Raw genomic sequence first — 21188 nt, forward strand, 5'->3', positions numbered from 1 at the left:
CATAATTTTGTGCTCTGATGAATTGCAGGTGCAAATATTAAAACATTTAACTATTCATTTGTGTCCACACATCATTACTCATCTAACTGCTAAAAGTATACAACACATTTATTTTCTATCTGCGTAAATGGAGGTCGGGTTGAGGCCTGGTTGAAAACGAGGCTCAAAGGGGCAGATTTTCAAAGGCTCAAACAAATGTTAGGTGCCCAACTTCCACTGACTTTGAGCAGGAGTAAGGTGCCAAAGTGCCATTTACACTTTTAAAATCCACTCCTAAGGGCCAGATTTTCAAAGGTAATTTATTTAAATAATCTACTTTCCTTTTTCTAAATTGCACTAGATGTCTATTAGCATCTTTAGGACTGTAAATACCTTTCTAAATCTGTCCCTATGTTACTTTTGAAAATGGGTAGGCTTAGGCTACTAAGTCACTTAGGTACCTGGGCAATTTTACTTTCTAATTTCTAAAATATGTAAAAAGAGTGATTTCCATGCAGATTAAAATAATGCACCAAACACTTTCATTTTCTTTATTTTCAATCGATACTGTATGAATACAAAGTTTCTAGAAAGCTACAAAAATTCTACCACTTTATCAAGAAGGCATCAAAATGTGTCACGTTGCAAAGACATGAAAACACCTGCAGTAACCGACACAAAAATAGCATTTTTAGAGTGATGAAATAATTGCACTTAACTGTCATGGATATTAAAGTTATCACACATATGTACCGCAAAAGCTAGAATACATTTTTTTTTACAAAGCACTTTATAAAAAAATTCTCTGCACACAAAACCTATAATTTTGATATTACTATCATACTAAAGATAAAGTCACTTTAAAGCCAACACTTAAAACATTTTTAAACAAAAAAGGTACCAGTACCTACACACAGACAATAACAAATACAAGATTACTGTACTGCCAAGAGGTTTGACTGAAACTCCTTTTGAAAGCTTCTGCAAATATGTTAAAAAAAACATTTGAGAACATTCACTTTTATCAGAGCTTTCCCTCCCTGTCTAATCAAGAGGTACTTTATCATCAAAAGGCAGGTTCTACATCAAAAGTTACCAGCAGCAGTACAATATTAAAGTAACCACTGACCATATATGAATATGCTTAAGTCACAAACCCAGTTTATACACATTACACAAATAAACATAAAGTGAGAATTCCATTAAGTCATTTACAAATGTGAACAAATGCACATGGCAAAAAAACCCAAAACTGTTTTACATAAAATGTACTGATATTGAAGAATTAAAGGCTATTCAGGTTTTTAATGTTATAAAATTCTTTTGTCTTTTTTTTTTCAGGCACATATTGTATTTTTTGTCTGCAGTCAAGAGCCTGAAGCAAAGAGGCCCATAAAAAAAACAAAAAGCAAACACACACATTTTGTAAGGAGGTAACAGGGACACATCTTTTCTTTGTCAGCTGAGTGCATTTAAGAGTTAATTTACACAGTAAAACTAATCACATGATCTCAGCAAGATTGACCTGAAAAGTTAGAGACCAAGATCTCCCAAGTATTTTTTGAACTCTGAATTACCTAGCCTCAATCTTTTCAAGGGGGTTAAAAAAAAACAACATGAAAGATAGGGGGAAAAAATCATCCTGAGAAACTGGAATCTACTACCATGTATGTTGAGTGACTGGGTACTACACGTATTAATGTGGGTCATGCTAAACATTACATCAAACATTCCTGGGTCTGAATGATCCAGTAAAACTTGATGGAAAGCAAGCATGTCTAGCAATTAGAATGGGAAAATAAATAGAAACGAATCAGCTTGTCAAATGTTATATCTGACATCTATTTGTCAGTTACTTGCATTTAATGTTAACAGACACCCTTTTGTTCTTTCATTAAGAGCATATAAAGCAGTGAGTTTGCTGAGTGTGGAGCTATTGCCAAACTGAATGGCTGTAGCTACAGCAGAAGGGGAAAGTGGGGAAACAAGCATAAGATGTGTAACTTCTTTAAAATAGTGGTACAGTACCTAAATAAATCATTTTGGAATTCAAGTAAGTAAAACTACATTTGTTAGTAGTAATTTTTTGAACTGCCAAAAATGGTACCATTATTTTTATTTGAACTTTTGTACAATGAGATAGTAAATAATAGGATTAAATTGACTTCGCAATAAACTATTGTTTATCACAATTGTTATCAAATCTTTCTCCCAGCAGTTATATTTAATAACTGTAAACACATGTTGTACTTTTGGGGGCAAATCCTCTTTACCTTATCCCAGCCTCATTGAGTTCAACAGGGCTATTTGTGTGAGGAAGGTAAATGAGATTTAGACCTTGGGGAGGGGTGGGGGGGAGTTTTTTAGAGACAGGGCACTTGAATTATCACAATATTTACCACAGAGTGTCACAATATTTATATATAAAAAGTTAATCTTAGTTTTCATCAAATATTTAAAATTCACATTAAAATTGTATTCACAACTATATAATCCATTTGCCAGCTTTTGGTTTGGCTGATATTTGTTGTTCTTTTTATTTTTTTTTAAATCTTGCTCCTCTTCCTGTCAATTTCACTTCTAGTGTACACTATGGCCCCAATTCACAGAATGTGTCAAAAGCAGACACATTATTTAAAGGAGCTGCCTTTCCTGCACTGAGACAGTGCTTGGAAAAAAACAGAGTTTGGAATGGTGCTGCACGCAGTTTTCCATACAGCACCTTCATCTCACAGTGCTCATGCTTAACATTTTGATGCTAATAAGCACATGTCAAATTACATTTACTTCAATTAATTTTTCTTCTGTACTTTCATCTCAAATTTTATGCATCTGACTTTCAGAACACTTGACTTTGTAAACAAAATAAGTGCAAAATTAGGATACAGAAGAAACCTTCACAGACACTGAAATATTTATCAGAATAGAATAATAAAGTCACATTTATCCACTGTCTGAAATTCGGTCGTTTATATGGACGTCACATTACTCAGATGCAAGACTGGATGAAAAGATGAAAAAGGTGAATCACTGATCATTTTTATATTATAAACAAATCAGTCACTGGGTTACAATGTTGCAAATCTATGTCAAACAGTTAAATGGCATATAGATTATTTTCCAGCATTATGCAATCTGGTGATTTGCAAAATGACATTAGCATAAATGATGCTCTTTCGTGAATGGAGGCCTGTAGTTTTGACTTATTCCAATAAACCAAAGGCATTATGGTGATCACTTAATATTTTTGGTCTCTCTACAAATAGTCGTTATTATGGCAGCACTTTTCTAAGCTGGAATTTAAAACCAAAGGCACTTTCATGCTAGAGTGCAGAAGAGTCACAAATAGTTAAGTATTTGGTCATGAAATTTAAAAAGGCAGCATTATTAGTACAATTCATTTTTCACAGAAAACTATGAAGTTGTAACCTTTCATTTTGGTATAGACATTTCATTGTGTAATAATGGGACTGACTTATGCTGAAGGTTTAGACCAAGTAGTCAAAGAGCTTCTTTGTGGAGGGGGAAAATATTTTTTTTTAAAACGGAACCAATTAATAAAACAACATATAAAATTGATGTAAGAGGCTAAAGGTATTTCTAATACAACACTAAGGCACTGCATATTGTAATGCTTTGGCAGCTCTGAATTAAAAAGTTCCTAGAAAAAGTAACAGTAACAAGATAAATTCTTCCAGCTTACAAAAGAGCTCACAGTTTACAGGCAGCCTTTTGGACTACACACTCCACGATATACATTTGAAGGACTTAAGGCTTTTAAGAATGAACACGTGCAGGGTTTAGATAATTTACATAAGTGTAAAATAAAGACAATGGAAATCTTTCTCCTAACGTTACAAATGTGAACACCAATAAACACTGTGACTTTTTATACCCTATAGTTATGACATATGTAATGTGCCAGATTGTATAAAAAATCTGTACCTGGTTTTGCAAATTGAATTCTATATTTTATACTCCTCAAAGAATTTGTTAGAAAAAAAATCCATCAAAACCACAATTCAAAAACCTAAATAAGAGACAAACTTTAGAACAAAACAAAAGAAGTAGTTTTTGACTTGTAACACCAAGTGCTTAGAATAAAGAGCTACCGTTAGGCTGTTACAATACAGTGCTTTTCTTGATGTGATTGTTAGTGTTATAAACGTATTAAGAGACCTTATGACATGGACATCAAATTTTATGCTTCACAGAATATAAACAACTAAAAGATTCATCAGCTCTAATATCCTCAAGTGGATAATATGACAGCTAGACATCACAGCAATCACCCACCTTTTATAGTTAGACAGATCAGATGTTTTATAGCCTAAGGAATTTCAAACCCCTCCCCCCAGATGCTGGCCCCTTCCTCTAATGTAAATCCTAACAGTATTAAAGATTAACACAATGAAAGGCAAACATTCAACAACTCATAACTTGCTGCACATTACAAATACTGATTGCTCTTCTAGCCAGTATACTGACTAAGAATATTAATCTATATTTATGCGGCTATAACTGAGGGCACTTTTTAGAATGACAGTGTCATAAAAATTAAAACTGTAAGCAATATATTATACCTGGGGGCAAATTCAAGGTTCTAATTACACATAGGCACATGTCTGAAAACTGCAGCTGAGAAGAGAACTGTTGAACACATTTCTGTGCCCTACTCATGGCTCCCCAAGACTTACCGAGCCCCTGATAAATGTGGTTTTTGGATGTCTGCAGCAGCCATGCATCTTATCTTGTAACCTCTGTGTGATATGTCCTGTTAGGATTTGTGGTTTGCCAAATGGATTGCATTGTTTTAGCCTAATTATTTCCCATTATAACCCATTCCTCCTCCAAATACTTTTAATATCAATGTTGCATGGGGCAGTGAAAAGGTAGTGGTTGAATGGATGGCAGAGGGGAAGAAGCTGAGTAATACTAAGGATAGGCTGTGCCAATAAGAATCAGAGAACATGGGACACGTGTGTATCCCAGAAAACTATTCACACCCACCACACTTTTAATCCTTATTAGTATTAAAATCTCTTCAATTCACTCTATGATAGAATCTTCTCTGAACTACCTACTTTTCAGTTTATTAATCAGAGGGATGAACACTGCACATCTGTGTATTCTGGATGTGAAAGGCAATCAGACCCTAAGTGGTATTGATGGCTGTCCTACATGCCCTGCCTACTAGTACTAAATGCACCATGTCTTGTTTGAGGCTAGAGACAGAACTGGGATAATACATGTGCCGGAACATCATGAAGAATGAGAAAAGGAAGAACATAACCCTTCAAATCTGTTTTGCCTGATGATGGTTGTGATTTTCTAGCATCCCTACGACATTAAAGCTGATGAGGCTTTTACTGGCCTATGTATTCTTCTCTCAACCACATTACTTTTTCTAGTTTGCAGTTTACAGATTATTTGCAATGCAGTAATAATGTCAATTGTTTCCCCCTATGTTTGTTAATTTCGGTATTGCAAATTTTTCACTCAACAGAAAATATAGTTGTCCGTATAAAATATAACTGCACACACAAGACAACATACAATGTAAGTCTAAATTTTCAGTATTTACCTACTTATTGCAAAATGAGCCATCATTTTTTCATTAAATAATCAGATTTCCATATTAGTACAACACAACTTTATATTTTTAAAAATACACTAGATACGTTAAGTATAAGGGTTGATGTTCTCTTTCTCTGCAATACCTGTTGGAAAGTTTAATGAATTAGAAGATTAGTTTTAACATTGAGAAAAAAAATACAAAATTTGCCTAATTTTAGGACCTGCTTGTTTCTATCAGGCATTTCTTAAGGCTATATTTATCATTTGGTTTCAAACAGAAAAAATGTTTCATTTTAAAAAATAATTTAGTGAATTACATTCGTCCATATCTTCCACTCTAATTAGTTACAAAGATAATTCTATAAAGATTATTAACTTTGTGTACTAATTTACAGTTATAGTTAAAGATTCATTTCAATTTCACTTGCATCGTAAAATAAGTATTTTATTTTGGAAAAAAACAAAACAAAACCCTAAATAAATTCTTATAAATGCTGTAAGTTTTCCCCATGGCAAATGCTCTGTCTTACATTTTTCTATCACAATTAAAAATAAGCCTCCACAGACAAAGGCATTAGGTTCTTAAATACAGTCTTCCCAAAGAACTGTCGTTTACAAATTTGAAGAACACTTAGTTTTAGACAGAATTTTTTACAACTGTACCAGAATTTCACAGCTACAATTATATATGAACACATTAAAAATGACTTCACTAAAACAGGATTTAGAAAAATGTGGGTGAAAGCCGGGCCAGAGGCACTGCCACTTAGTGTTGAGGTTTACAGTCTGTGTTTTTGATAAAGAAGTATAATGAAGTGTATATATAAATAACTGCTCAGTCCTTTACAAGCCTGTAGATGTGATGTTGTGCTCCATGTTCACTGTTCGAAACTTCAAATACACAAGCCATGCAGAGTAGGGTTTCTTGTGTATCCCTGTTTGTTACAACCTGGGGGGGCGGGAGGAGGGAAGGAGAGAAAAGGTAGACAGTCGTGTTATAAACTTGGAAAAAAGGATTTGCACTAAAAGATATTGTAGCTTGAAAAGAGAAGAAAATATAATTGTAACTTGGTGTTTCTCAAACTTTACAAAGCTGAGCCCCACTTTAGGAAAATGAAATTGACTATACCCTTTCCAATCTCAAAATGATCTTCATACTGTGCTACTCCTCTCCTTTCTTACATGCTTTCATGAGCACTGAAATAGTTAACAATATTGACATTTAAAGTATCACCACTGGCAACTAAATTAGCACCCACTGAAATGAACTGGAGACTTTACACTACAGAGCTTGTGTTTCAGGCTCTCTGCAAATTAAGGCAAACATCGCTGCACTGTTTATACCAGGGTTATACCTGTTTTGAGGGTTTTCTTTGTAATCATAACAGCTAAAAACATATGGAAAAAAGTAAGCTGGAAAACAACTGAGAGGTCTCACCCCAGCTAGCCTTTTGTGTCCTCCTACAGGACTGAGACCCCACTTTTGGGAAACAATGCATCCAGTTTTTAGACTAGACTCTATCACTCTTCCTCAGGTTGAATAGGACCTAACTCCATGAATAGTTCTACTGAAGTCAATAGGACCACTTGGCCTTGTATAAGTAAGCGTTTCAGAGTCTGGTCCTTAATTTCAAAGTTAATTGACCCCTGCCAAAACAGAACATAGTTTAGATTCAGTCAGTAAAGAATAGTGAATGCTTACCAACAAAATTGTAAAATTTTCCAATACACTGTTCATCATATATTTCTCTGGTAAATGCTTGAGCTTGTGTATGAAGTTGATCATATATTCACACATTGGAGAGCGGTTTATTCTGTACACAAACCGGCCATTCTCAAACCTTGCATATTCTGTCTAAATAGAAAATGAAAAACATTTTAAGAATATTTACCAACAAACATATTTCTACAGTGATCAATAGAGAGAATGCAAAATGTTGGGTTGGTTCTCTTTGCTGGTTTGGACACAACAACATGTACGAAGTGGAGTTGTTGATCTGAAATGCTAGCCTTATCACACAAGTCTCCTTCCATAGCCTAATTTAAGGAATTATATATTGGGTATGCAATCTGGATTTATTTCCAAGTTTATAATTTTAAATCACAGAGGCTGAGGCCTGTATAAGCTAGCTCTCAAGTGAGAATAAATGCATTGAGAACGAAACTTCACAGCAAACTTGATCTTCAATGATTTTAAAGCAGTTTAAAGATGACTGGGTACAAAGGAAGCAAGAGGGGGTAATTTTACCCATATCTTAATGTTATATTTTAATTACTATATGACTCGCTAAGCAGTTGTCTGCATCAGAGGAAAAGAGTCAACTGTGATGGAAGGAAGGAGAATAGACTAGTACCTGGCCCAACAGATCCCACTAAGGGGATGGGTCTGTGATTCAGTGCCTTCCTGCCCTCCACCCCACAACTATCTATTGTCATGATAAATAGTTCTCAATGGCTGGCTGGACTTCTTGGGCTGCTGACTTCAGCCAGGACTGGGATAGTGGAGGTGATGCCAGAAGTTGTTGTTCTTTGGTGGTCCCCATTTATGGGGACCACAATAGCAAAAGTAGGGCCTGCACAGCAGCCACTGCCTCTATAAATGCTTAAATTACAGCTGTAAACTGGAAGTCACTGTGCCACAACTGCAATGTCGCTAACAAATGGTGGTGGTGGGGGGGGGGTCGCTACATTAAACACAAGGTACATCATTGTAACATCACAATACAACCCCCTCACCCCCAATACCTAACCAACTAAACTATACAGTGCTGTGCCTTTAAAAAAAAAAAAAGAAAGCAGCCATTGTACCCCAAAGATAAAACAATGTTGCAAACTTATTTTTCATCCAAAGGCCAATGGTGTCTGTAGAAAGTGTGCATTTCACCAGGTTAAATAAATGTGGGCAGGGAAGAAACCCATCACACTACACATTTCTAACACCCAGAAATCTAGACAGTGGGAGCTGCTTGCCATCTTAATACGGTTCCAAAGAGGTTTCAGGTCTGGCCAAATGTGGGTATGAATCGTCATGAGAGTGATGCATCCAGCTGAAAATGGGAGAAAAATTAATTTCTGCTTCATCGCTCTTGCTGGGGAGATGCAGGAATCAGCACTGGTGTCAGTTCCAGGCTCCCCAGCTGAAGGTACATTGCTGTGTTGCCAGTGGTTGCCAGGGGAAGGATGGAAAAGGTTCTCTAAGTCAGTAAGTAATTGGGATTTTACTTTCACTAGTGTCACCACAAACACAGTAATTCAAACTAACCTAAGCACTATCAGGAAGGAAAACATTCCTTCAAGAAAGATTGGAGGAGGGTAGGAAAGTGAGATAAGAGGATTAAGTAAAATGAATCACCAGTCAATTTTCCATTTTGTACTGCCATTACATTGGCAGAAATGTACTGTATAATAGCATGAGTCAGCAGAGTAACACCATCCAGAAGTACATCCTACCTCTACTTTTTCTACTACTTGCTTTCCAAATGAGCAGACTTTGGTGGAACAGGTGATTGTCATATTTTCTGAGCTCTCATATTGACTAGTTACTCCATAAAATGCTCCTGTATCATCTTGAATGTTGCAGTTTAAGTCAGCCTGTGGGGGAAAGTAACAGATGTTGAATATTATCTTTGTCATCTAGCAGAGCCATAGTAATGAGCAGTAAATAACTCTCAGCCTACCTCTTTTTCCCTACCAAAAGTGGGGAGGGAAAGAGGCAAGTCTATAAATATAACTACCACAGAGTTAAAGAGAGAGAAAGAAAAACTCAGGTGTTCTTTTTTAATAAGTAAAAATACATTTCTTTCATAGCTATAAGTTCAGTGTCACAGTAAAAACCTTAGGAAAGTGATTTCTTCAAACTATAAGCAGCAAAACAATTGCACACTTATCATTAAAAGACCCATTATGCCTCTTAACTCTAGGCCCACTAAGATCTTGTCTACCCTATGGGGGAGATCAATCTACCGTACGCAATTTCAGCACACTTCAACAGTCCATCTGGCAGCCTGCTGGCAGTAGCTTACCCGAGACACATGAAGTCCAGCCCCCGTGTGAGCACCTGCCCCTTCAGTTCGATTGGTGGATTCCCAGAGCATCTGACTGGCCCACTAGTCCTACTTAAGCTAGCAGCAGGAACAGGAAGCTGTGTGAACTGGACTTTAGCCTGCTCTGGACTGTGTGCTTTGCACTTCCTACTGTCGGCTCCTGCTTCCCCAGCTTGATCTTCTGGCATTCTGACTCAGCTTGGCTCCTGGCATCTGACTTGTGGTTCCTCACCTCTGGTTTTTCCCCTGCTTCTGACCTTCCGGTATCTTGACCAGCCGACTCTTGACTTCTTTCCCAAGACAGTGGATTCTGGCTCTGACTACTAGGTCTGGCTGCACACAACTCAGCCATAGCAGCTTGTCTGGACCTCAGTAACCCTGCGGGATCGAGCCCAGTGCAAGAAGGATGGACCTAGCAGCACATCTACGGCCACCAGAAGCACTAGACTTGCCCAAATGGACCTCTTGCCACTGGGTGGATGATCAAGCATTGCAGGCCCAAGGTGCACAGTTGACCTTGGACAACCAGCAGGTGCAGGACCAAGTGAGGCAGACCAGCACTGAGAACACTGTCCTGCAAACACAGCCTACAGCATCTTGCCTGAAAGGGGCCTGTGATACCCTTGCTCAAACAGCTCAATGGGAACAGCTGGTGGTTCCAGGGATTCACGAACCAGTGCCGCTGTCTGTTTCTGATAGGGCTCCAAATCTATCCCTCTGATCTGGCCAAGGTGGACTTGTAATCAGCCTACTGGCAGGAGACCTATTACACTGGGCATCCCCCATGCTAAAAGGCCATAGCCCCATGCTGTCCAACGGGGAAGGCTTTCTCCAATTGATGTTAACTGTCTTCAGTTACCTGCACTGAGCCTGAATGGCTGAGGCCACCCTGAGCTAGGGGCAGTGGCCTCCTATGCAGTGCACTTTCACCACCTCATGACTTATACAGAGTGGAACAAGAGTAGGTCACTTTCCTATTGGAAGTCTACTGTCAGCATGGCCAGGGACCAGAGAACATTGCACCCAGACTCAAGAAGGTTCAAATAGGTGTAGTCAACCCTATGGAAGCACCCACTGGGGCAGTGGCTCTCGACCTCTCCAGACTACTGTACCCCTTTCAGGAGTCTGATTTGTCTTGTGTACCCCCAAGTTTCACCTCCGTTAAAATCTACTTGCTTAAAAATCAGACATAAAAATACAACAGTGTCACAGCACACTATTACTGAAACATTGCTTACTTTCTCATTTTTACCATATAATTATAAAATAAATCAATGGGAATATAAATATTGTACTTACATTTCAGTGTATAGTACATAGGAGTGTAAACAAGTCATTTATGAAATTTTGGTTTGTATTGACTTCGCTAGTGCTGTTTACGTAGCCTGTTGTAAAACTAGGCAACTCTCTAGATGAATTGATGTACTCACTGGAAGACTTCTCCGTACCCCCATGGGCGAACGTATCCCTGGTTGAGAACCACTGCACTGAGTGAACTATGGAACTCCCCCCGCAAGTATCACAACTAGGTTGACGTCTCTGAGAATAACAATGCGGAAAACTTCCACTCACATCAGGACTACGATTACCACACAGAACTACAGCGAGGGGCGAAGATACCATTTGGGCAGATATGGTATTGTAATTGACATTTGTTGTAATGTCAGAAACCAAACTGTCAGTATGGGGAGAATGTCTCCAACAGAACCTGGTCTGGGGGGTTAATCTGCAAATCGACTTCACCGGCCGATGCCCTGGTCCTTTTCATAAAAAGGAAGGACGGCAGTCTCCACCTCTGTTTCAGTTATTAAGGCCTAAATCAGATAATCTGGAACTGTTCCCTGCCACCCTGATCCCTGAGTTCTTGGATTGCACGGAGCTGCCCACATATTCACTAAACTGGATCTTTAGGGAACTTACAACCTTGTTTGTATTCACAAGGGGGACGAATGGAAGTCTGCCTTTTTGACTTGCTATGGCCACTTTGAATATTTAGTTATGCCATTTGACTGACTAATGCCCCAGCGATGTTCTAGCACTTCATTAACAATGTGCTACAATACCTACTGGACCAATTTGTAGCAGTGTACTTAGATGATGTATTGATTGTCACAGACGATCTGGACCAACACACCACTTATATCGGCACAGTCCTGGAGAGACTACAACACTGTGGTTTCTATGCTAAACTTGAGAAGTGCACATTTGATCAGGCCTGAACTGAGTTCCTGGCATTTCATCCTGTCCCTGGAAGGAATCAAGATGGATCTGTGCAAGGTCCAGGCTGTTTGTGACTAGGCACCCCCACCCTCTCCGCAATGTGCGTGACATACAATGTTTTTTATGTTCTGCGAACTTCTACCAGATGTTATTTTCAATTTTTCTGAAAATGTCAAGCCCTTAAATGCCCAACTCTGGGAAAACACCCAGTTCCATTGGTCCCCCAAGGGTGAGCATGCATTCCAGCATGCATTCAAGCAGTTGAAGCTTAACTTCTCCACTGCTCCAGTACTGACCCACCCAGATGTGACACAAGCTATTGTTGTGGAAGCCAATGACTCTAGTTTGGCAATCATGGCAGTCCTCTCCCAAAGGCCTGGACCCAAGCAAATACTGTACCCCATCATCTACTACTCAAGGAAGCTCAAGCTGGCTAAGTGAAACTATGAGGTCTTGATAAGGAGCTGCTGGAAATTATCACTTCAAAGAGTGGTGACACTATTTGGAAGAGGTCCACCATCTAGTCCAAGTGTTTACCAACCATAAGAACCTGGAGTACCTGTGCAGGGCCAGGCCCTAAGCCAGTGACAGCTGCGGTAGGCCCTATTCTTCTCCCAGATTAACTTTACCTTGACCTAACACCCTGGAACCAAAAATTGCACAGCTGACACTTCGTCTTGAAAAGACAGTAACTGGTGTTCTTCAAGATGTGTTGCTCATGCCCATTCAACTTAGGTGTGTGTGCTCACCACATGCACTGTGCTGGAAGTTTTTTTCTCAGCAGTATCTGTAGGGGACTGGTTCTGGCGTCCCATGGAGTGGCACACACATGCTGCGGTATATAGGGCGCTGCTGGTTCCCCCGACCCTCAGTTCCTTCTTGCTGGAAACTCCAACAGTGGGGAAGGAGGATGGGTTGTGGAATGGACATGAGCAACACATCCCAAAGAACACCAGTTACGGAAAAGGTAACTGTCTTTTCTTCTTTGAGGGCTTGCTCATGTCCATTCAACTTAGGGGACTCCCAAGCAGTACCCCTTGGAGGTGGGTAGGAGTTCACGGATGTGTAGATCGCAACACAGCTTTGCAGAACCCAGCGTCATCCCTGGCCTGCTGAGTGATAGCATAGTGAGCCGTGAACGTGAGCACCGAGGACCACGTCGCGGCTCAACAGACATCCTGGATCGGGAAGTGTGCCAGGAAGGCTGCCAAAGATGCCTGCACTCTGATCGAGCGGGCTCTGATGATCGGTGGTGGAGGGACTCCCGCCAACTCATAGGTCCAAATGCAAGAGGTGATCCAGTTAGAAATCCTCTGCGTGGACACTGGGAGGCTCTTCATCTTATCAGATGTAGAGATCAAAAGCTGAGTCGACTTACGGAAAGGCTTTGTCTGATCTAGGTAGAATGCCAGGACCCTTCTCATGTCCAAAGGTGCCTCTCTTAACTAGTCTATGGGGCTTAGGGCAGAAGACTGGAAGGAAGATGACTTGGTTCATGTGGAAAGTAGACACCACCTTGGGGAGGAAGACTAGGTGGGGCCGGAGCTGGACCTTGTCCTTACAGAAGACAGTGTATGGCAATTCTGAGGTCAGGGCTCACAGCTCAGAGACTTGCCTTGCTGATGTCACCGCCACCAGGAAAGCTACCTTCCACGTTAGGTGAGACAGGGAGCACAAGGCCAAAGGCTCAAAGGGTGGGCCCTGAGCCTGGACAGAGCCAAGTTGAGATCCTACTGAGAGGTCAGGGACCTAACTTGAGGAAAAAGTCTCTCAAGGTCTCTGAGGAACCTGACCGCCATGTCATGGGAGAACACCGTCTGCCCCTGGATTGGCAGATGAAAGGCGGAAATGGCCGCCAGATGCACCCTGATATAGGAGTGTGCCAGGCCCTGGTTCCTCAAATGAAGCCGGTAGTCTAAGGGTACGTCTATACTTACCGTCCGGGTCGGCGGCTAGCGTTCGACTTCTCGGAGTTCGATATATCGCGTCTAATCTAGACGTGATATATCGAACTCTGAACGTGCTCCCGTCGACTCCGGAACTCCACCACCGCAAACGGCGGTGGCGGAGTCGACGGGGGAGCCGCGGACTTCGATCCCGCGGCGTCTGGACGGGTGAGTACTTCGAACTAAGGTAGTTCGAGTTCAGCTATGCTATTCGCGTAGCTGAACTTGCGTACCTTAGTTCGACACCCCCCCCCCCTTAATGTAGACCAGGCCTAAGACCAACTGCACTGAAGAATATGAAGGGGCGGTGCCCCATTCAGCCGCACAGCGGGAGAACCTCATCCACTTTGCCAGGTAGGTCTGCCTAGTCGAGGGCTTTCTACTCTTGAGGAGGACCTTCTGGACCCCTTCTGAACAGGCCCGTTCCTCAGGGTTCAGCCACATAACATGCATGCCGTGAGGTGGAGGGACAAGAGCTTGGGATGCAAGAGTCACCATGATCCTGTGACAGCAGGTCTGGTCAGTTCGGCAGGGGCCACGAAGGGATCGCTGACAAGCTCTATAGCATCCCAAACTAGTGCTGGTGAGGCCACGCTGGGGCAATCATCATAACCTGAGCCTTGTCTCTCTTGATTTTCGCTAGGACCTTGCTGATGAGCGGAATTGGAGGGAACACATACATCAGGCTTGCTGCCTATGGCAGGAGGAAGGCATCGGAGAGGGAGCCCTTGCCCAGACCCCATCTGGAGCAAAACCTGTGGCACCTCCTGTTCTGCCTGGTGGTGAACAAATCCACTTGGGGAGTTCCCCACCTCTGGAAGATTGTGCCGGCTACCCACTCGTGGTGAGAGAAGTCCCTGCTTAGGTGATCTGCTAGCATGTTCTTGGCACCTGGAAGGTGACACGCTTCTAGGTGGATTCCATGGCCGATGCAGAAGTCCCAGAAACAGAATGCCCCAGCCGAGGTCTGAGGCATCTGAAACCACCTCGACTGAGTGTGGAGTACTGACGAAGGGAACTCCTTCCAGGACTTTCCCAGGGTCGGTCCACCGTTGCAGCAAGATAAGTACCGTCGAGGGGATGGTAACAACCTTTTTCAGGTGGTCCCTGGACTGGGAGTAGACCATCACCAGCCACTGCTGTAGGGGTCATATTTAGAGTCACTGTGGTGCACCACATATGTACACGCTGCCATGTGACCTAGAAGGTGCAGGCCCTGGTCAGGGAAACGCGGTGACTTCCGCGATGTGGTCCGTCAGTCCCCTGAATCTCTCCAGTGGCAGGAATGCCCTGGTGCAGGTCGAGTCGAGCACTGCTCCGATGAACTCTATCCTCTGTACCGGAACTAATATGGAGTTTGTCTTTACCAATAGGCCCAGGCAATGGCAAGTGACTAACAGCATCATGACATCACTTTGGACCTGAAGCTGCCCTTGACTAGCCAGTCGTCAAGGTACTGGTAGATCTGGACACTCCGATGTCTGAGGTAAGCAACCACCACTGACATGCACTGGGTAAATACTCACTGTGCTGTCGTTAGGCCAAACAGGAGGACCGCAAACTGATAGTGGTTAGGACCTATCATAAACAGGAGGAAGCGTCTGTGTCCCTCAAAGATGGCGATGTGAAAGTATGCATCTTTCAGATCGAGGGTAGTGTATCAGTCTCCTGGATCCAGGGAGGGGATGATGGAGCTCAGGGAGACCATGTGGAACTTACAGCGTCGCTAGGAAGCGGTTAAAGTCTCGCAGGCCCAGGATTGGTCACAGACTGCCCTTGGCCTTTGGGATTAAAAAGTAGTGGGAGTAGAACCTCTTGCTCCTGTACTCTGGAGGAACGACCTCCACCGTACCTAGCTGCAGTAACCCCTCTACCTCCTGAACGAGGAGACTCTTGGGAGAAGGGTCACTGAAGAGGGACGGGGAGGTTGGGGTGGGAAGGAGGGCTAAAAAGTAACTTAAGGATGTAACCCTGCACCACCATACTGAGGACCCATCGGCCTGATGTTATAGATGCCCAGTCAGGGAGGAAAGGAGAAAGGCGGCTGGCAAAAATAGGGGAGGGAGGATCCTGGGAACAGTCCGGTAGGTCACTTTCGGGCGTACCCTCAAAATGAGCACTTGCCCACCTGCTTCTTGCAGGTTGGACTCGACTGAGAGGCCTGCAAAGGCTGTTGGCTAGGACACTGCATGTAGCCTCTAGATTTCTTATGGGGAGGCTCCTGGCAAGGGTGGCTCCCCTGGCTCTGAGGCTGCTGCAGCTTGAACCACCTGCAGGCAGGGCTGGGAACATACAGGCATTTTAAGGGTTGTGCCGGAGTCCTTTAGGCCATGGAGTTATTGTCCATCTGTTCTGCAAACAGGGCTTTCCCATCGAAGGGAAGGTCTTGCATGGACTGCTGAGCCTCCGTGATCAAGCCGGAGAGGAGCAGCCAGGATGCCTGGCGCATGGTGACGGCCGAGGCCATGGTCTGGGCAGCAGTGTTCACTGCATCCGACGCCGCTTGGAGGGTCTCCCTGGCCACAGTCATGCCCTCCTCCATGATTGCCTGGAACTCCTTCCTAGAAGCTTCAGGAAGAGAGCCTTTGAACTTGGCCATGGCTTGCCCCATGTTAAAATCATAGAGTCTCAGGAGGACTTGAGGGTTGGTGACCCTCAACTGGAACTAGAGGATGAATAAACCTTATGCCCAAACAAGTCTAGTCTCTTAGGGTACGTCTACACTACGGGACTATTCCGAATTTGCATAAACCGGTTTTGTAAAACAGATTTTATAAAATCGAGTGCGCGCGGCCACACTAAACACATTAATTCGGTGGTGTGCGTCCGCGGTCCGAGGCTAGCGTCGGCTTCTGGAGCGTTGCACTGTGGGTAGCTATTCCCTAGCTATCCCATAGTTCCCGCAGCCTCCCCCGCCCCTTGGAACTTCCGGGTTGAGATCCCAGTGCCTGATGGGGCAAAAATCATTGTCGCGGGTGGTTCTGGGTAAATGTCGTTAGTCACTCCTTCCTCTGGGAAAGCAACGGCAGACAAGCATTTTGCGCCTTTTTTCCCCTGGATTGCCCTGGCAGATGCCATAGCATGGCAATCATGGAGCTTGTTTTGCCTTTTGTGACTCTCACCGTATGTGTACTAGATGCCGCTCACAGAGGCGATTCAGCAGCGCTACACAGAAGCATGCTTTTGCTTTTGCATGACAGCAGAGATGGTTACCAGTCATACTGCACCATCCAAACCCTTCCATAAATTGGAACTGAGGATGATTATGGCTACCAGTCCTTTTGTACCATTTGCTGCTGTCATAAGTGCCCCTGGCTGCTCTTAGCCAGGGGCGCAAAAGCCAAAATTGGGAATGACTCCCTGAGTCAATCCCTCCTTTTTGGTATCTAAAAATAGAATCAGTCCTGCCTAGAATATAGGCAAGTGTACTAGATAACCACTGTATCATAGAACCAGAGAGCACAGCTGCTCTGTGTCAGATCCTGCAGAAACTATGATCTGTATGCTATTCACAGGGGGTGCTCCTGTAACAACCCCACCTGTTGATTCCGTTCTTCCCCCAGCCTTTCTGGGCTACCGTAGCATTGTCCCCCCACTTGTGTGATGAAGTAATAAAGAATGCAGGAATAAAAAGACATGGTGACTTGTTAGTGAGAAATGAGTGGAAGGCAGCCTCCAGCTGCTATGATAGTCCAGACAGGACATTAAGCAGTGTGTAGGAGAGAAGCCCAGCATCCCTCTGCTAGTCCAGGGGCAACTGAATCTGTTCTTTACACATGAAGGGTGGGGGCTGATGGAGCTCAGCCCCCTGTTGCTATGATGACGATGGTTACCAGCCATACTGCACCATCCACCATCCACCAGAAAAAATTAGGGCCAGGCACCCACGGATGCTAATCAGCATGGTTACTGCCCCATGTGCCAATAGGCTGATGACGAGGACGGTTACCAGTCCTTTTGTACCATCAGCCACCCATGGCAGGCGGGGGAGTGAGGATGTTGGTGTTTACGGCTGCAGCATCGTGTCTATCTGCAGCATTCAGTAAAGATAGGGTGACATGTAAAAGAGTCAGAGGATTGTTTTCCCTTTCGCTTCTGGGGGTGGGTGGGGGGTGGGGAGTAGATTGCCAAGCTATGCCCTGACCCACCGCGGACACTGTGTTTGACCCTAGAAGCATTTGGAGCTCAGCCAAGAATGCAAATACTTTTCGGAGGCTGCAGGAACTGTGGGATAGCTTCAGTCCTCCAGTCCATGACCGTCCATTTGATTCTTTGGCTTTCCGTTACGCTTGTCACGCTGCAGTGCGCTGAGTCCCTGCTATGGCGTCTGTCTGGAGATTTTTAAAAAAGGATTCTGAATTTCATCTTCTGTAACGGAGCGCTGATAGAACGGATTTGCCTGCCCTTACAGTGATCACATCCGCATGGTCCGTGCTGGAGCTCTTTCTTTATTTTGATTTCGGACTGCATCACCACCCGTGCTGATCGGAGCTCCACGCTGGGCAAACAGGAAATATTCAAAAGTTCGCGGGGCTTTTCCTGTCTACCTGACCACTGCATCCGAGTTCAGATTGCGGTCCAGAGCGGTCACTGCTGCACTGTGGGATAGCTCCCGGAGGCCAATACCATCGATCAGCGTCCACACTAACCCTAATCCGATATGTTAATACCGATACTAGCGTTACTCCTCTCGTTAGGGAGGAGTACAGAAACCGGTTTAAAGAGACATTAAAATCGATATATGGTGCCTCCTAGTGTGGACGGTTGTGGCGTTAAATCGGTTTTACGTTCCTAAAACCGGTTTAAACGCCTAGTGTAGACCAGGCTTTAGAGTCTTTGTTCTTAGGGTTGACCTTGTTGCTCTCTGTGGTTAACCGCTTCTACCACTAGGGAGTTGGGAGCAGCGTGGGTGTATAGGTACTCATGGCCCTTGGCTGGCACAGAATACTTGCGCTCAGCCCTCTTGGAGATGGGTGGCAGGGAGGAGGGAGTTTGCCACAGGGCATTAGTGATCTTAGAGACCTCATCATGAAGGAGCAGAGCACCCTGGCTGGTGCTGTGGAGCAGAGGACATCTAAGAGAGAGTCTGAGGGCTCCTCTAACTCCTCTGCTTAAAGACCCAGGTAGGCAGCGACCCTCTTCAGTTGTTCCTGGTGCGCTTTAGTGTCTTCCAGAGCAACTGGGGAAGGGGGCCCCATTATAGTCTTGTCAGGTGACAACAAGGAAGATATTGGTGCCATAGGGTCCTCCACAACCATTGGTGGCCCAGTGGCTTGTTCCCCTGCTCCCTCTTAGACCTGCGGGGTCCTCATGCCCGAGGCTTCATGCACTGGAGGAGGGCAGGAGAGAGAGGCAGCTGGACTCTCCAAGGCTCTGGACAGCGAGTGGGCAGCCTCGGAGGGCTGGGTGAACCTCCAGGGGTTCCATGGGTACCACGGTGCCAGCCACTGTGCCTGAGGCCACAGGGCCGGTTTCAGTGCTGATAATGTTCAGTGCCCGTACCAGAGCTTGTCCTGCCATCAGGGAACCTGACTCCGAACCAGGGCTGGATCTCGAGTGGTTGCTCCCAGGTGACCAGGACAGAGCAGAACGGTGGTTCTGTCCTGACCAGTACTGGTCACTCTGCCTGGAGTCTGATCTGGAGTGGGGTCTTAGGGACTGGTGACGCTCGATGGATCCATGATGGCCGGCGATCTACGACTCATGCTTGATGAGCAGTATCAGGATGACGAGCGGGCCCGGGAGTTGCAACGGGCCCGGGGCCAGGAAGTGCCCGTATGCAGTGATGCCCAGAGCTTGGGCTTGAGATCCCAACATGAGTGAAGAGTTGCCTGGCATAGGACCTTGTTCACACCCAGTCTTATCCTTTCCCTTGCAGGAGGTTGGAGACTGGCCTCACACCGCCTTCTTGGTAGGAGCCACGGATAGTGACCAGTGCCGGCCAGTGGACGGTCGCAGTGGGGCGCTGCGTACGGAGGTTACGGTACTTGGCACCGAGTCGGGGCGTTGCTCTGGTGCCGAGATGAGGGCTGACTCCATAAGGAGTGCTCTTTAACGAATATCACACTCCTTCTTAGTCCTTGGCTTGAAGGACTTGCAAATTTTGCACTTTCGCTAATGTGCCCTTCACCCAAGCAATGCAGACAGCTGCTGTGTAGATCACTAATGGGCAAGGGCCTCTTGCAGCAATCACAGGGTTTAAAGCCTGGGGACCGGGGCATGCCCTGTCTTGAGATAAAGTCCCATTTGGGATCTACGAAGTCTATAACTATAGCTAAGGGATTTATAAACACTAACAGAAAACTATATACACTATAATACAAGAAATAACTAGTTCGTACGAACAAGCAGCTGTTGCACTAGCTGAAGCAGCAACAATTACAGCACTCTGGCAAGAAGGAACTGAGGGTGGGGGGGGACCGGCAGCACCCTATATACCGTGGCATGTGCGTGCCACTCCAGGGGGTGCCAGAGCCAGTCCCCTATGGATACTGCTGAGGGAAAAACTTCCAGCATCGGTGCATGTGGCGAGCACACACACCTAAGTTGAATAGACATGAGCAAGCATTCGAAGAAGAAGATATGGCTCTGACCCACAAGGCCCCAGTTTAGAACCAGCCCACATTCTCAAGTCTCATCATTTACTTAATGTGACTTACTGCCAGCACCTGCTCCCATGCATCTGCTTTGTGTCTATCTCTGGAATTCTGTCTTATGAGATGGCTATTACCAACAGAGACCTGTACGACACCTGGGAGCGGATCACGTTTGTAAAAAAATCACACCTGTGTTCCCCAGGACCTGTGAGAGTGGCAGTTCTTCAACTGTGCCATGACTCCCACCTGCAAGATACTTAGTGTGATATAAAACCCCACAATTAACATCTTGTTTCTTCTGATGGCCCCATGTATGTCCAAGATAGAGACCTCTGTAGATTCCTGCAAGATGCATGCCCACACCAAGATCTTATGCCAGAGAGCTTGCAGTCTTCTCCAATCTCTGGACACTCCTTCTCAGCCCAGTGAGGCAATTTCCTTGGACTTTGTGGTAAAACTACCAAAATCCAGTGGTTTCATCATCATCCTGATGGAGGTAGATTGCTTTTATAAAATGGCTTACTTCATTCCAGCACGGGCTTATCCTCCACAGAGGAAACCACCTGGCTCTGGATAAACAACGTAGGCCATCTTCATGGACTTTCTGATCATGTCAGCTCTGACCAAGGGCCAAAGTTTACTGCCTGCTTCTGGCACGAGGCCCTATGTTTATTAGCAGTCCATGCACAACTGTCCTCTGCCTACCATCCTCAGTAAAACAGCCCAACAGGAAGAATCAATTACATCCTCGAATAATACTTACGACATCAACCATCCCTAGGATGACTGGTCTTCACTACTACCCTATGCAGAATTCTTGTGCAATG

At 44.3% G+C, this 21188-nt stretch overlaps 1 protein-coding gene across 2 annotated transcripts in view; it reads right to left on the reverse strand.

The window, feature by feature from the left end:
* Positions 1–518: 518 nt before the first annotated feature.
* The window catches only part of TEAD1 (TEA domain transcription factor 1), a 211213-nt gene continuing 190543 nt past the window's right edge, over positions 519–21188 (reverse strand). For both annotated transcript variants that reach the window (XM_045015094.1, XM_045015095.1), the window contains 3 exons: positions 9007–9147; positions 7259–7411; positions 519–6505 (listed from right to left, as the gene is read on the reverse strand). In XM_045015094.1, coding sequence (XP_044871029.1) covers positions 6392–6505; positions 7259–7411; positions 9007–9147 — 408 coding nt within the window. In that variant the 3' untranslated portion in view covers positions 519–6391. The remainder of the gene's footprint in view (positions 6506–7258; positions 7412–9006; positions 9148–21188) is intronic.

The sequence above is a fragment of the Mauremys mutica genome, chromosome 4 (genome assembly GCF_020497125.1).
Source record: "Mauremys mutica isolate MM-2020 ecotype Southern chromosome 4, ASM2049712v1, whole genome shotgun sequence".
Classification (NCBI taxonomy): Eukaryota; Metazoa; Chordata; order Testudines; family Geoemydidae; genus Mauremys; species Mauremys mutica.